The sequence below is a fragment of the Apodemus sylvaticus genome, chromosome 4 (assembly GCF_947179515.1).
Source record: "Apodemus sylvaticus chromosome 4, mApoSyl1.1, whole genome shotgun sequence".
Lineage (NCBI taxonomy): Eukaryota > Metazoa > Chordata > Mammalia > Rodentia > Muridae > Apodemus > Apodemus sylvaticus.
In genome coordinates, this window is record NC_067475.1 from 112,261,132 (window position 1) to 112,278,625 (window position 17,494).

The 17,494-nt window shown below is 35.6% G+C and overlaps 1 protein-coding gene across 1 annotated transcript in view; it reads left to right on the forward strand.

Moving 5' to 3' along the window:
* Nbea (neurobeachin) overlaps positions 1 to 17,494 on the forward strand; it is a 583,161-nt gene that overhangs the window by 158,122 nt on the left and 407,545 nt on the right. The window contains 5 exon segments of the mRNA XM_052180490.1: positions 1,917 to 1,996; positions 2,774 to 2,836; positions 2,929 to 3,026; positions 4,328 to 4,420; positions 9,847 to 9,955. Of these exon segments, the coding sequence (XP_052036450.1) occupies positions 1,917 to 1,996; positions 2,774 to 2,836; positions 2,929 to 3,026; positions 4,328 to 4,420; positions 9,847 to 9,955 (443 nt within the window).

The window sequence follows — 17,494 nt, forward strand, 5'->3', positions numbered from 1 at the left end:
ATTATATGCTCCTTGCCCTAGCCCTGTTTCTCCAAAGAACCCTTGCTTGCTTAATGGATGTGGATTTCTAAGAACAAAATATGAGTACTGGTTTTGCCTGCTGTAATGTTGTATATCCTCTTTGTTATTCCTAGTGGACAGGTCCAGGAAATGGAACTAAATGTGTGCACACAGTTGTGAATACACATCTTACTCCATTTCCACTTAAAGGCGCCTGGATCAGCCTAGTTTTAAGGTTTTGTTATTTATACCTTTTTCTCCATAGTGGGAACGTCTCCCTTAGCTATGTTAATATATTTACATGTTTTCTTGTTTCATCTTATTAAACCAGTGTTTTAACATTTGTACCATTATCTTGGTTTTAAGGATGGTGTAAAAAATTGATTTTCAACCTGTGGTTTGTGACGCGTTTGAAGGTCACACATCAGATTTTTACATTATAATTCTTAACAGTAGGAAAATTATAGTTAGGAAGTAGCAATGAAACAATTTTATGGCTGGGGGTCATCACATGAGGAACTGTACTAAAGATTATCATTAAGAAGGTTGAGAACCAGTAGGGTAAAGTTATGATTTGTTTGTTCTTAATTTTAAATTTGTCCAATAAATAATGCTTTTACTTTTACATTTTATTCGTACTAAAAATGGATTCATGCTATTCAGACATCATGCACATAAGTTTGGTTCTCTGCAGCGTACTGTTTGTGCAGATTGTGACAGATTTATAGTTAACAGTTACTACCTGTTTGTAATTTACATTATTGAAGTGCCTTTCTCATTGCTTTACATATATATGCCTCAAATATGTTTTGTCCTAACATGCCCTGTCTTACAGCTATACTTTCACCTTCATCATTACAATCATTACAAAAAGCTAACCATGGGTATTGGTGAATTTGTATGATTTATAAATCACAATGAGATTGGTTTTTAAAAAGTAAAGTCAGGGATTGATAAGAAGTGTATGTACCTTGCCATTGGTAAGAGAAGGTAAAGATGTGGCTAACATCTGAAAAATGTGGAACAGATTTGTTGCAATTAGATGACTGCACTAGGAGACTGTTTACTTGCAGATGCTGTAATCTGCATGAATGGTGAGCAGATAATCATATGTTATAAAGGACATGGGAAGGAATTACACTTGGAAAACGTATAAAGCAGTGAAATTAATTCTGGTTACTTTAAGAACGACTTGATGTTTAAACGATTTTTTAAGTCTATATGTTTAAAATCGTATTCTACTGTATGTTGTACGGTATACGTATCCTTTCAAATTCTCATTTTTACGAGCAATTAGATATCACATAATTGAATCTTTTAAACTTAGACATGGGAGTGGGGAGCCAGAAAAGGGAAAATCATTTGAAATGTAAATAAAAAATTATATCAAATAAATAAAAAAAAAACTTAGAGACAGTGGAACTTGTAAGTATAGTTTAACTTCCCGTTCTTGATTTCATTTACCAATTCAGCATTTGTTTGTGCACCACTACAGTGTGCATTGCACACGAGAAAAAATGAAAAATAATAATTGGGTGGAGGTAGAGTGGGACAGTTTTCTATATGATTTATGGGGTTAAAGGAAGAGTTTATAAATGGGAAAAGTTTATCGGCCAGAGAAATATTAGGAAGTTTTTTAATAAAAAAGAGAAAGATGTCTGTTTGATATTAGATGATTACGCGTTTATCAGTGGTAATGATATGTTGTAAACTTAAAGCAGCTCTTTCTCCTAAATCTAACATTCTGGAAGTATTGTGGAATTTCCCAAAACCTGAAATTTAATTTTATTATTATATGTTTGAAATTGTAAAATATCAGCATCATTAATTATTATGATTTTTAAAACACGTAATTTACAGAATTTAAATGTAATTGCATTAAACTTGTTTAATGGCGTGGCTTTTTTTCTTTCTAGATGGTCCCCGGCCGTCACAAAAAGAGATCATATCACTTCGGGCTTTTATGCTGCTTTTTCTGAAACAGCTCATTTTAAAGGTAAAATAACTTTATTTTACAATTGCAATATATTGGGTAAAAAGGTAGTCACTAGAGTTTAAAAATTATTGCATTAAATTATTAAGAATGGCTTTTCATGTAGCTCTAGAAAATGTGAAAATACCGGCTCTTTTGCACTCAAAGTTTGGTAAAATTCATATTAAGGTGGCCCATGTTAAGAGGTTTGAGTGTGCTAACAGAGATATGATGGATAAGATAAGGAACATGTGACACCAATGAAGCAGAATCACCTGATTAAATGGAATGCGTTCCATTTTATCTAAGGTTGCAGTCATGGAGAATTTTTAAGAGTAAGGTGGCTGGTTTAAAGAGAATATGCACTACTACACAAAATATACAAATACTACACAAAAGTGATCCCACAACCCCTTGAATTCCCATTGTTTTAGGAAAGCACTAGATAACAAGAACATAGCAACATGAAATCGTCATAATATTCTAACTTCTTTTTTGGAGACAAGGTCTTGTTTATGCTCTAGCTGGCCTTTAACTAACAGGTCCAGCTACCTCTGTTTCCTGAGATCTGAGTATAAAGGTTTGCTCTAGCACTCCTAACCCTATGTTTTATCACTTAAAATTTCTAAATAGTTACATTTTAGACTTGAAACAAAATAGTATTTAAATTATGATCCATGGGGGAATTTCAGTGAACACTTGCTTTCACGTTTCTGTTTACTTTTATGTCATTGATTTTGATACCTTTCCTCAAAGTTTCAATTTCTGATTTTAAGTAACTAATGAAATATTTTTACATAGGATCGAGGTGTGAAAGAAGATGAACTTCAGAGTATATTAAATTATTTACTTACAATGCATGAGGTATAACATATTTTGTATCTTTCACATAAATTATTTTATTCAGAGATTTTTAGCAAATTTTTAACTAAATATTTGTATTTCTTATTATACAGGATGAAAATATTCATGATGTCTTACAGTTGTTAGTGGCTCTAATGTCAGAACACCCAGCCTCAATGATACCAGCATTTGATCAGAGAAATGGAATAAGGTATGATCCTAAGTGCGGTGATATTAGTTGTGTACCTTAGACTATTGAATGTATGTAAGAAGGGAGAGAGGGGAACGTGGCCATCTCTCATCTTCTTGAGGAGCTAGAGAACTGTATAGAAGTGCTCTGAAGTGCGAAGCTAAATGATTATAATTGCTACAGTTCAGACCTTGCATAGAAGGAAAAGCAGCTATATTTTTTTTGATGCAAGAGGACCATAAAGAACTTGATGCATTTCACAAATCAAGGATGTAAGAGAATTATGGAGAGAGACAGAGACAAAGAAAAACTGAGACACACAGTTGCCAACCAGATTCAGTGATCCATATCTTGGTTATTATATATATATTAAAGATTTATAGTCAGCAATATGAATGAGAGGGGGAAAATCTAAGGTGGTAAGATTAGCTGAAGCGGTCTATTTTCTGCCGTTAGATATGGTGTACTGAGTCAGGGGTGGTGCTGTAGCTGTGAGAATTACATATTTGAAAGGTGATTTAGAACCAAAGACCAAAATTAAAATAATTTGAAAAGTGACTCTAGTTGCAGCAATTATGATTTAATTGTCTATAGGGGAAGCATAGTTTCTCCATTAGAACACTCATGACCTTAAATCTATAATTTAATTCTTAGAGATATCTTTCAATTTTTTTTGCCCTCTCAGCAGAATGAACAAAAAAATAGAAAGACTAGATTTCATTTAATTTTTATTATTCTGTTTTACTTGTGGCACTGGGGCTCAAATCCACAGCATTACACATGGGAGGCAGAGCTTCCTATGAGGCACATCTCCACATCCATTTTACTGTTGGTTTAATCTCAGTAAGAAGCCCTGGTGATAATGTACCCTGAACTATGTAGCTAATAATATGGCGTATTTGTATCTACCATACAAGGCCCGAAACAAGTGTTTCTGGTGAATACAGTGAACTCCAAGAGGTAAGTTAGGATTGTTAATACTTACATCCCATAATAGCTTTCAGCAATGGGCTTTTATGTGACTTTTCTCCTGATATATTATTTGTGTTGTCACCCTGTCTTTTTCTAATATTCACAATGATCTCTAAAATTTTAGAACAGAGAAATAACAAGGTAGGTCCTTGCCTGTACTTCACCTAGCAATTACAAATGGGATAAAGTCCAGGTGTCCAGGTGTAAAATGTCCTAAGATAAGTGGAGATATGGTCTAAGTATGTGTCCATGAGTTTTGTTCAATGCACTGAAAAGTAATACTTGTGTTTGTAAAGTACTTTTTTATTTGTATTATTAGTTAGGTACTTATAAGATCATTTGTTTTTTAGGGTGATCTACAAATTATTGGCTTCTAAAAGTGAAAGTATCTGGGTCCAAGCGCTGAAAGTTCTGGGATATTTTTTGAAGCATTTAGGTCATAAGTAAGTTGATGTCTTCATAATGAATGACAGACATAACTATTGAAATTTTTATGATATTTGCATATGAAAGTTTAATAGTGTGCTATGGAAAATGTAGAAATGATAAATGTGTCTTTCGGGGGTTTGCGGGACTTTCGGGGAGTGGGGGGGCTAGAAAAGGGGAAATCATTTGAAATGTAAATAAATTATATCGAATAAAAAAAAGTAATATTTCAATAATTGTGATCTTCATAGAACAAGATCACAATTCAAGTAATATAGTTAATTTCTTCATTCTTCTGTAGATACCTTTTTATTTTAAGAATATAATGAAATAGATTTATTAAAATTAAGTACACATGTACATGAATTAATTGAGAGAAAAATGAGCACTCCAGGAAATAAAGCCTGCACACTGACTTGATAGTTTAAAGTGTTTCCTTTCTAAAAATGATCCCCGCTGATATTTTGTGATTGTGCATCCTACCCTAACACATTTCTTCAAATTTGTTTTCTGTAGCAACTGCTGATCATGTTGTCTAGAACATGTTTATTCTTTTGTAATACTATATTCTGTGCATGTAAACATGACTGGTACTGTCCTAACTGTTGCTTCCTGGTCCTTCCCCAAATCCTAGTGCTGTCCATTTTGCCTAAGTAAAGAAGTGACCCTGGTCATTTGTTGTCTAAAATGCAACTGTAGGCCAAAAACAAAAAGGATGCTGCCACAAAATTTGTAGGCGTGCATGAAATTGTTTCTGTGACTAATTCATGGGAAAATTAATGAGAACAGAGTTCAGCCAAATCAGAATAGTATTCTGAAAATACTATTTACTGCTGGAAAATAATGGATAAATTTAACAGTAAGGAATATGAGGAAAACAAGTATAAGTTAGTAGAAAGACCATTTTTTACCTTTACAATAACCTAATAATGAATGCAGAAAAGATATAAGTAGGTGACTTGGGGAAGACTGAGAGAAACAGGAGCATGGAGCAAGTCCAGAAATTAAAAGGATTTTCTTAGAAGCCAGCATATGAAGTATCAGAAATATGCCCTAAAAATTGAATTTTAAAAGAGAGATGTCAAACTTTTAACTGTGAAGTGCTGATTAAAAATGGAGCCTTATTTGCCATTCTAAATTTAGAAAGGTAAGTAGTTTTACAAAATTACAAATCTTTTGAAATATTGAGTATCTGTGTGGAGAAATCAAAAAAGAAATATTTATATATGCATATATTTATTCTTAAAAGTTAAATGTAACTTAAAATTACATGTATATAACAACAGACATCACATGTAAAAATAAATAAAAAACATTTTAAATTCACTCTTCTTGGAAGAAAGTTACTGTTAATTGCAGAAGTAAAACTTGGTTGTGTTTGTAAGTATAATGTTCAGATGACTGAGACAAAAAGAGATCAAAAGAATGCACAGGAAGACCACATAAATGCAAGGCAAAAATAGGGAGAATTGTGACCTTTATATTTGACCTAGTAGTATGCAAGCCCAAAAGGCAGTAGTTGTGTCTGGATGAAGTATATTTTATAATATTGAAGGTTAAACAGATCACATAGAATTGCTAATAAAATAAAATTTAGAACTACTCATAATTTAAAGCTTTCAGATAGACTGATTGATCTGCAGAAGTTGAAAGGGAAACTGAGTACGATGAGCATGCTATACCTTCCACAGAACTTTGTGGAAATTGTTAGAAGAATAGTAGATATCAATGAAAGCTTCTAAAAGATTGAAACAAACTGACATTTTTCTTATGGACATGAAATAACACGAAGTGAGAGTCAAGTCCTCAAATCAGATAGTAATGCTACCTAAATATTTAAAAGCAGTGGCTCGGCCTGCAAGGGCATGGCTGCTCTCTTGGGACCCAGGTCTTTTCCAGCGCTCACACACGGGCGCACCATCACATACAGCTGTAGATTGAGAGGTTCCAGTGCTCTCTCCTCTCGCCTCATGAACACTATTGGTACATGATGCTCAAACATAAATGCAGGCAAAACACCTACACACATAAAATAAATGCTTAGAGTAATATACATAACTGCCAATGAACAAAAAGGAGCTCCAGGAAAGAATTGTGATACAGAAGATTTTAGAACAAAACAAAACAAACTCACAAAGGAATTTGATGAATTCAGAAAGAATGTAGTAGTAATTAATAATTCCAAAACAGCAAAGATTATATAGGCTTATTTGTAATTAAACCAGGTATCCCTCAACAGAAGAGTGGATGCAAAAAATGTGGTATATCTACACAATGGAGTACTATTCAGCCATTAGAAACAATGAATTCATGAAATTCTTAGGCAAATGGATGGAGCTAGAAAACATCATACTAAGTGAGGTAACCCAGACTCAAAAGGTGACTCATGGTATGCACTCACTAATAAGTGGTTATTAACCTAGAAAACTGGAATACCCCAAACATAATCCATACATCAAATGAGGTACAAGAAGAAAGGAGGAGTGGCCCCTTGTTCTAGAAAGACTCAGTGAAGCAGTATAGGGCAAAACCAGAACGGGGAAGTGGGAAGGGGTGGGTGGGAGGACAGGGGGAGAGAAGGGGGCTTATGGGACTTTCGGGGAGTGGGGGGCTAGAAAAGGGGAAATCATTTGAAATGTAAATAAAAAATATATCGAATAAAAAAAATAAAATACCAATTATAATTTAAATTTCTAAAAAATGGGAAAATGCAAATATATTATATAAATATATATAATATATTATATACATTTAATATAATATGCTATATATATCTAAAAAAATATATATATATAATAACTAATATTTCTGGAAAATACCATTTTGCTACGTATGCCTGGCTTCCTTTTGGGTAACACCCTGGTACCTGTGTAATACCTTTAAACAGAGCAGGATGATTTATGCATCATGCTTCCGGGTATGTCATGTATTGGACTTGGAAACTGTAAAGGTATTAAGAAAGTCTTGGGTTATACAAACTGTGTTGGAGGCAAAAACAGAATTAAATCAGATTAATCAGCAACAGAAACTGAGATTGAGAAACTTGCAAGATATTTGAAGAGTGAACCTTATAAATATCCTCTGGTCTAAAAGCATATTACAAAATTTGAAGATAATCAAACCATGTGAAGATAAAACCAGGACCTAAGATGACAATTGAATTTTTATGGATTCCTATTGTAAGGGAAAGTCTCCAGTCATGATCTAAGTTTTTGTAATTTTTAAGAAGAAGAAAAGTCACCTAGCCTTCAGCCTGGTATTTCCATACTTAGATGTCTACTTCAGCAGATGAAGAACATGTTTCTGCTTATCATTGCTGTGAGTGTTCCTAATACCATTAGGATTAAATAAATGAGAGTTCACACACAAGCTACTTCATGATATGACATGATGGGCCCCTCAATACGATCCAGAAAAATATATATGCAAAAAGCTACACACTTTAGGGTTCATCTTTTGTGCAGTGTCTGCAGTGAAGATTTATGGTTGCTTGGGACTAGCAGTGGGAATGGTAATTGAGTGTAAATGGAACCAAAGGAACTCTCACAGTGATGAACATGCTTTAAAATTGTGTTGTTGGGGTAGTCGTAAGACACTGTCCAGTTGTTTAGAACACTCATTCCATTATATACTGGCAAAGTGAATTTTATAGTGTGTGTTTCATGACAGTAGAGTTAGTAAAAAATTTGAAAAGAAAGTTTTAAAACTTATAAATTATAGTTTAACATTCAAATCTAAACCACACAGCCAAGTTTCGTGATTTGAAATAAAGGTGCTTTATACAATACCATATTTTTTAAAAGAAGACTCAGATGAAGGATAAAGATACATATTTTATGTATATAATTTATGAATTTATAAATATAAATTTGTGATTGTGCAATTGTGAAGACAAATATACAAGGAAAAGTCATTGTAGTGGAAACCAAACTTGATAATAAATTGGAAGATTGGGAAAAAATCCTTTAATATTTATTAATCTGACCAACTTAAAAACTTGACTTAATAGATGTTGGCAGGAATGTGCATCATTGGAAATTTTACAGTTATAGAAGAAGTAATACTGGTATACTGATGCTGGAAAAAAATTTAACAATTATTTAAAAAGTTTTACACTGTGTGACTATGCTCTTCCTAATGAAGGAGACTATTACTTAGGTATACAGATGCATATACAGCATTGCTGCTAATAGCTGCTAATAGATACCAGAGCCAACCTGATAGAATAAAAGCAGGAGAAAAGATAATTAAATTAATATATATTCATACAGTGACATGAAATTCAGTCACTTACTGGTTTTTAGGAGTATAATTTAGTGACTTTAAATTACCTTTGAAATCTTAATATGATCCATAAAGTTGTAAAAGGAGACAGTATACAAAACCATTTATTTAAATACTGAAAATTTCAGAAACAAAATCATAAATTTAGAAATATATGCCCCATATTAGAATTATGAACATATTCATGGAAATTGGAAACACCATTCTCTTACTACCTACTGTTACACAATTTCTTTAAAAAAAAAAAATCTTAGAGTGGGAGGTGGCTCAGTCAGTAATGTGCCTGTCCCACAAGCATGAGGACTTGGGATCAGACTTCTAGCACCCGACTAAAAACAAGAAATGATAGTGCATGTGTGTTACTCCAGTGTTACAGGAGAGGGGCAGAAGCATCACTGTCTCTGAAGGTTCTATCATCTTGGAAAGCAGTGACGGGTAGGGACCGAATGTTTACATACAAGAGCCTACAAGGGACATGTCACACTCATACCAAAACATCAGGGAAACCCTGAGATCAGTGGAAGAAAATGCAGCAGTATTATTTTGACCTGTGGGCACTTGCCGACCTAAGCACTGATGAAATGCACGATTCTTCTCTCTGTGATTTCAGTATCAAGTGCATGTGTTCACCTGTATCATCTTTTCAATTGTTTTCATGTTAAGATTTGTTAGAGACCATAATACAGACTTGGAATTGTGTATTCTGTGTGTTAGGGTTGAAAATCTAAAAATATTTTTGGTAATTACTAGAATCTGGAAATGATAACTCCGACTCATTAGATATGGTTATGTAACTTGAATATGTCTCATATTTTAACTGAATGGAGAATTTCCTTGAAAATTGTTTAAACAAAGTTGTAGGATATTAGCAGATAGCTGTGTTATAAACTGTTACTTCTTTTTGTAGATGTTGATAAATTGCATGATTCTGTATCTGTTTGTATGGTTTTGATTTTTAATTTTTTGAAGTTTGAAAGATAGTTATTTTTTAAAGAACAAAATAGCTTTGATATTTCAAAACCCATCAACCATCATCACTAGAAAAGTAAACACCTCTCTAGGGACCCAAAGTACAAAAGCACAGAGCCCTGGCTTAGCACAGAGTCAGGTGGTCATAGACCACACTGTGTCTGATAGTGTTTTTCTCCATTCTCTCCAGGCGAAAAGTTGAAATTATGCATACCCATAGTCTCTTCACTCTTCTTGGAGAACGGTTGATGCTGCATACAAACACTGTGACTGTCACTACATACAACACACTTTATGAGGTAAAGTTAAAAAAAAAACTTGACAAAAATTCTTAGTGTATATACTGGAAACTTTGTTTTATGTGCTGGAAATCATCTCTATACCAGTTAATATCCCAGTCACTACAGATAATGATGAATACTGTGCTGGTTGGCTTTTGTCAACTTGACATAAAGCCTAGACATATCTGGGGAAAGGGAATCTTGTTGAGAAAATGCCTAAGATTGTGCTGTGGGAACACTCTTGATTAATGATTGATATGGAAGTTTTTAGGCCTCTGGGCAGTGCCACCCCCTGGCCAGGTAGTTCTGTGTACTGAGAATGTGGGAATTTTAGTTTCTTAAAAAAACACAGAAATAAGAATATGTTCTCAGTTTAATCCCAGGTGTAAGATATGGGTTATTTCAGATTGTCCACCGTAACTGACTGATTTGCCAGGTGCAGGGGCATGATACTGGCAACAGCAGATAGTTTATGTGATTGTGTAATGCTTGGATTTCTGGAGACTTTTCAGAGGGTGTATAAATGCTAGGTTCCTGAGTAGCATGGTGGGCTGTCAGTCAGTGGGTGGTTGGTTGGAATTATGTATTCTGTTGGTTGTTACTGGTCATGGATTTTTAATTAGTCATGCACAAAGAAGAAAAAAAGAAGAGATTAGATATCCTGACAGTTAAGATCAAACTTAACCCAAGGAACTTGACACTACTAATCTGTCAGGAAGAAGTCCAACTATTAATATTGCCCCCTTTCCTTTCTATCCTTTTTCTCTTCTGTCTAGAGTTGGAAGGTTGAAAGGGTGGAAGAAAAGGGGTGGAGAAGGGTGGAAGAAAGAAGAACCACAAAGTAGCCAAAGTCTGAGTAAAGTCGTGGGTTTTGTAGAACCAAAGCAGGCTGAGCATGCCTTGGAGAAAGCCCTAAGCAGCTTTCCTCCTTATCCTTCACTTCAGTTCCTGCGCTGAGTTTCTCCCTTGGCTTCCCTCAGTGGTGGAGTGTGGCCTGAGAGGTGTAAGATGAAAAATACACTTTCTTCCCCCAAGTTCCTTTTGGTCATGATTTTTGTTACAACAATAGAAACCCTAAGACAAATGTGTAGTTCATATTTTCATTCTTTTGGAAACACTTCCATGTGTAATCGTTCTGCAATGTCCTATGCTGATCTAAGGACTTTTCTGAGTAATGGTTTTCTTGTTTTCATCATAGTCTTCCCACACAGACAATATTCACACATATTGTGCATATAAGCTTTGTCCCCACATCCTATTCTCTTTTTCTCTTCTACTATGCAATGATTACCCACCTTAAGATAGAGTTGTTGCTGAGATGAAGTGTAAGTAAGAACCATTTGTAAAAGTGATGTCCTGAATTGTGTTTAAAAATCTCATCATTTCCATATAAGAACCCTTCTCAGCTCTTCTAACAAAGTGTTCTGTTGGAAAGAGACACCATGACCAAGGCAATTCTTTAAAAATGCATTTACTTGTGAGCTTGCCTAGAGTTTCAGAGGGTTACTCCATTATCATCAAGATCAGGAGCTAGACTTCCTGCTGGCAGGTGCCTGAGGAGTAGCTGGGAGTCTTGCTGGCAGAGAAGGTGACACTTCCTGGTGGCTTTTGAAATTTCTTAGTGTCCTCCTCTACTGACATACCTTTTCTAACAAGGGCACACCTACCTCAACCAGGCCATATCCCCCAGTCTTTCCAAACAGTTTACCAGCTGGGTACTAAGCATGCAAACATATTAGCTTATAGGAACCTTCAAAAGGCTACACAAAGTAATCTGCAGAATATACCACCTTACAAAAATCAGTAAGATGTCAAGACGGTTTCTGTGTATTAATTAATTCTCCTTTTTTCAGTTTGTTTTCAGTGATTCTTGGCACCTATAATGTGTTGGGCAAATACATATAAGTGAAGGGTATTTATTATTATTATTATTATTATTTTAAGTGTTGAAAATAATAAAAAACAAACTAATATATGACATGTAAAATGTAGATGAGATGTAAATTTCAGGGTTCACATATAGTTTTACTGGCTGGATGCTGATTGGTTTTGACACAGTCTGCAGCAGACTTAGCACTACTGCATGATATACGTACCGTAACCCAGTAACTTAACAGTGATTCACATGACAGTTGACTTAATATGTCGTACTTTAATTATATTTCCTTTTAAAACAATAGTCATTTCCAAATAGAAAAACATTATTTCTAGACTCACAGTTTTAAAAGACAGTGGATTGTGGATTCTTTGTTGAAGATGTGCATGATAAGACCTTGGGCCTCTTACAGGAAGCTGTCTGTAGTTATGCCAAAATGCTCATCAGCATTATTAAGCTGAGAAAAACAAGCTTTTGAAAAATAGAAATAACAATTTATTATCACTGTAGATATTTTTGTAGATTTCAAAATAATATGGGGCAAGTTATGATTCTCTTTTTCATGTAAACTATGATCCATATTTGGTTCCATTCCAGGTTTCGTACAGTTCTCAAATGGAATAGATTATGTTCAGTGTCCATAAATAGAATTGTCTGGGAATCTAAGTATATGTGGATATAGTTTTGAATGCCTTGGCAATTTTGTGACCCTAGCAAGTAGTATTATGAAAACATTACCCATATAATTCTAAGTTTTGCTGACCTTTGCATTACTGCAACAGAGAAATGTAACTCCTCTGCTATTATCAAACAATTCTGTTTTACTCCTTGTGACTTATGAAGAGAGCTCACGTGCATTCATTATAAATACATAGAATAAAATGTACCCCTGTGCCTGTATTACTACTCAAAAGTATAAAGATTCTCTCTTACAATGCAGCTTTTATAAAGTATCATCTTTTCCTCAGGCTTTTTTTTACTTTTTCTTTTTTCTTTTATTGGATATTTTTTTATTTGCATCTCAAATGTTATCCCCTTTCCTGATTCCCCACCCTGAAACCTCCTACCCCATCCTCCCTCCTCCTGCTTCTTTGAGGGTGTGCCCCCACCTACCCACCCACTCCCACGCTCCCACCCTCTCATTCCTCTACACTGGGGCATTGAGCCTTCACAGGACCAAGAGGTTCACATCCTCTGCTACATATTCGGCTAGAGTCATGTATCCCTCCATGTGTACACCTAGGTTGGTGGTTTAGACCCTGGGAGCTCTGGTTGGTTGATATTCTTGTTCTTCCCATGGGGTTGCAAACCACCTCAGCTCCTTCAGTCCTTTCTCTAATTCCTCCTTTGGGGATCCCATGATCAGTTCAGTGGTTGGCAGCAAGCATCCTCTTCTGTATACGTCAGGCTCTGGCTGATCCTCTCAGGAGATAGCTATATCAGACTCCGGTCAGCATGTACTTTTTGGCATCCAAAATCGTGTCTGTGTTTGGTGACTGTATATGGGATGGATCCCCAGGTAGGGCAGTCTCTGGATGGCCATTCCTTCAGTCTCTGCTCCACACTTTGTCTCCATATTTGCTCCCATGAGTATTCTGTTACCCCTTTTAAGGAGGACCAAAGCACCCACTCTTTGGTCTTCTTTCTTCTTGAGCTTCATAGGGTCTATGAATCGTATCCTGGGTATTCTGAGCTTCTGGGCTGATATCCACTTATCAATGGGTGCATATTGTGTGTATTCATTTGTGATTGGGTTACCTCACTTAGGATGATATTTTCTAGTTCCATCCATTTGCCTAAGAATGTCATGAATTCATTGTTTTTAGTATCTGAGTAGTACTTGATTATGTAAATGTACTACATTTTCTGTATCCATTCTTCTGTTGAGGGACATCTGGGTTCTTTCCAACTTCTGGTTATTATAAATAAAACAGCTATGAACATAGTAGAGCATGTGTTCTTGTTATATGTTGGATCATCTTTTGGGAACGTGCCCAGGAGTGGTATAACTGGGTCCTCAGGTAGTGCTATGACCAATTTTCAGAGGAACCACCAAAGTGATTTCCAGAGTGGTTGTACCAGTTTGTAATCTGACCAACCATGGAGGAGTGTTCCTCTTTCTCCACATCCTTACCAGCATCTGCTGTCACCGGAGTTTTTGATCTTTGCCATTCTGACTGTTATGAGGTAGAATCTCAGGGTTGTTTTGATTTGCATCTCTCTGATGACTAAGGATGTTCAAGATTTCTTTAGGTTCTTTCCAACCATTCGAGTTTCCTCAGTTTAGAATTATTTGTTTAGCTCTGTACCCTGTTTTTTAATAGGGTTATATGATTGTCTGGAGTCTAATTTCTCAAGTTCTTTGTATATATTGGATATTAGCCCTCTGTCAGATGTAGGATTGGTAAAGATCTTTTCCCAATCTGTTGGTTGCTGTTTTGTACTATTGACAGTGTCCTTTGCTTTAGAGAAGCTTTGCAATTTTATGAAGTTCCATTTGTTGATTATTTTTTTATTTTAGAGCATAAGCCGTTGGTGTTCTGTTCAGGAAATTTTCCTGTTTCTATGTGTTCGAGGCTCTTCCCCGCCTTTCTAATAGTTTCAGTGTGTCTATACAGTTATGTCTCCCTTTTTGTTTCTGATTTTGTTAATTTGGATAACGCCTCTCAGCCTTTTAGTTAGTTTGGCTAGGGGTTTATTTATCTTTTTGACTCTCTCAAAGAACCAGCTTCTGGTTTTATTGATTCTCTGTATGGTTTTCCTTGTTTCTATTTGGTTGATTTTGGCCCTGAGTTTGAATATTTCCTATGTTCTACTCCTCTTGGGTGAGTTTGCTTTTATTTGTTGTTGTTTGTTTTATTTTTTTGTGTGTGTGTGTTGTTCTAGAGATTTCAGGTGTGTTGTTAAGCTGCTAGTATAAGATCTCTCCAGTTTCTTTACCAGGGCAGTTAGTACTATGAATTTTCCTCTTTTTTTTCAAAGGAATACATTTAATCATCATTTATGATTCCTGGAAGTGACTGTGTATAAAAGCTGATAAGGATGTAATTTAATCACAGTACTTTTATTTTATTTTTTTTATTTGATATATTTTTATTTACATTTCAAATGATTTCCCCTTTTCAGTCCCCTTCCCTCCCCCTGTTTTCCCATCCACCCCTTCCCACTTCCCTGTTCTGGTTTTGCCCTATACTGCTACACTGAGTCTTTCCAGAGCCAGGGACCACTCCTCCATTCTTCTTGTACCTCATTTGATATGTGGATTATGTTTTGGGTATTCCAATTTTCAAGGCTAATATCCACTTATTAGTGATACCATGATTGATCTTTTGAGACTGGGTTACCTCACTTAGTATGATATTCTCCAACTCCATCCATTTGTCTAAGAATTTCATGAATTCGTTGTTTCTAATGGCTGAATAGTACTCCATTGTGTATATATACCACATTTTTTGCATCCATTCTTCTGTTGAGGGATACCTGGGTTCTTTCCAGGTTCTGGCTATTATAAATAGGGCTGCTATGAACATAGTGGAGCACGTATCCTTATTACCTGCTGGGGAATCCTCTGGGTATATGCCCAGGAGTGGTATAGCAGGATCCTCCTGAAGTGACATGCCCAGTTTTCTGAAGAACCACCAGACTGATTTCCAGAGTGGTTGTATCAGTTTGCAACCCTACCAGCAGTGGAGGAGTGTTCCTCTTTCTCCACATCCTCGCCAACATCTGCTGTCTCCTGAATTTTTAATCTGAGCCAGTGAATTTTCCTCTTAGCACTCTTTTCATTGTGTCCCATTAGTTTGGGTATTATTTGTCAATATTTTCATTAAATTCCAGAAAGTCTTTAATTTCTTTCTTTTTTTGACTCCCCTGACCAAGTTATCATTGAGTAAAGAGTTGTTCGGTTTCCACATGTATGTGGGTTTTCTGTAGTTTTTGCTGTTCTTGAAGACCAGCCTTAGGCCGTGGTGATCTGATAGGATGCATGGTATTATTTCTATCTTCTTGTATCAGTCAAGGGTTGTTTCGTGACCAATTATATGGTCGATTATGGAGAAGGTACCATGAGGTGCTGAGAAGAAGGTATATTCTTTTGTTTTAGGGTGAAATGTTCTTTAAAAGATGTCTGTGAAATCCATTTGGTTCATAACCTGTCTTAGTTTCACTCTGTCTCTGTTTAGTTTCTGTTTCATTGACCTTTCCAATGGTGAGAGTGGGGTGTTGAAGTCTCCCACTATTATTGTGTGGGGTTCAATGTGTGTTTTGAGCTTTAGTAAAGTTTCTTTTATGAATGTGGGTACTCTTCCGTTTGGGACATACATGCTCAGAATTGAGAGTTCATCTTGGTGGATTTTCCCCTTGATGAATATGAAGTTTCCTTCTTCATCACACTTGATAACTTTCGGTTGAAAGTCTATTTTATTAGATATTAGGATGGCAACTCCTGCTTGTTTCTTGGAATCATTTGCTTGAAAGACGTTTTTCCATCCTTTTACTTTGAGATAGTGTCTTAGTTATTGAGGTTTGTTTCTTGTATGCAGCAAAATTCGGGGTCTTGTTTGTGTATCCAGTCGGTTAGCTAATATCTGTTTACAGGTGAGTTGAGTCCACTAATATTGATAGATATTAAAGACAGATGACTCTTGGTTCCTGATATGTTTGTTTTTGTAGGTAGCTTCATGTGGTTGTGGGTCTCTCCATTTGGCTTTGTTGTGAAATTCTTAATATCTTGTCCTTTCTTTGATGCAGGTACCTTCCTTGTTTTGGAGTTTTCCTTCTTGGATCCTCTCTGTAGGGCTGGATAGATACTGTTTGAATTTGGTTTTGTCCTGGAATATTTTGGTTTCTACATCTATGTTGATTGAGAGTTTTGCTGGGTATAGTAGCCTGGACTGGCATTGGGTTCTCTTAGAGTCTCCATGACCTCTGACCAGGCTCTTTTGGCTTTCATAGTCTCTGTTGAGAAGTCTGGTGTAATTCTGATAGGTCTACCATTACATGTTACTTGGCCCTTTTTCCTTGTAGCTTTTAATATTCTTTCTTTGTTCTGTGTGTGTAGTGTTTTGATTATTATGTGATGAGAGGATTTTCTTTTCTGGTCCCATTTATTTGGTGTTCTATCGGCTTCTTGTACCTTATGGTCATCTCTTTTTTTAGGTTGGGAAAGTTTTCTTCTCTGATTTTCTTGAAGACTTTTTTGGGTCCTTTGAGCTGGGAATCTTCATTCCCCTCTATTCCTATTATTCTTAGATTTGGTCTTTTCATTGTGTATTAAATTTCCTGGATGCTTTGGGTTAGGAGTTTTTATGCTTTGAATTTTCTCTGACAGTTGTGTCAATGTCTTCTACAGTATCTTCTACAGCTGAGAGTCTCTCTTCTATGTCTTATATTGTTGGTGATACTTGGATCTGTAATTCCTGACTTCTTTCCTAGGTTTTCCATATCCAAGTTTGCCTCCGTTTGTTTCTTCTTTATTGTTTCTTCTTCCACTTTTAGGTCTTGGATCACTTTATTCAGTTCCCTCACCTGTTTACCTGTGTTTTCTGGTATTTCTTTCATTGAATTATTGATATCTCCCTTAAAGGATTCTATTATCTTCATAAGATAGGATTTTTTCCTGATTTTCAGGTGTGTTGGTATATTCAGGGCTTGCTGTGTTGGGAGAACTATGTTCTGATGAT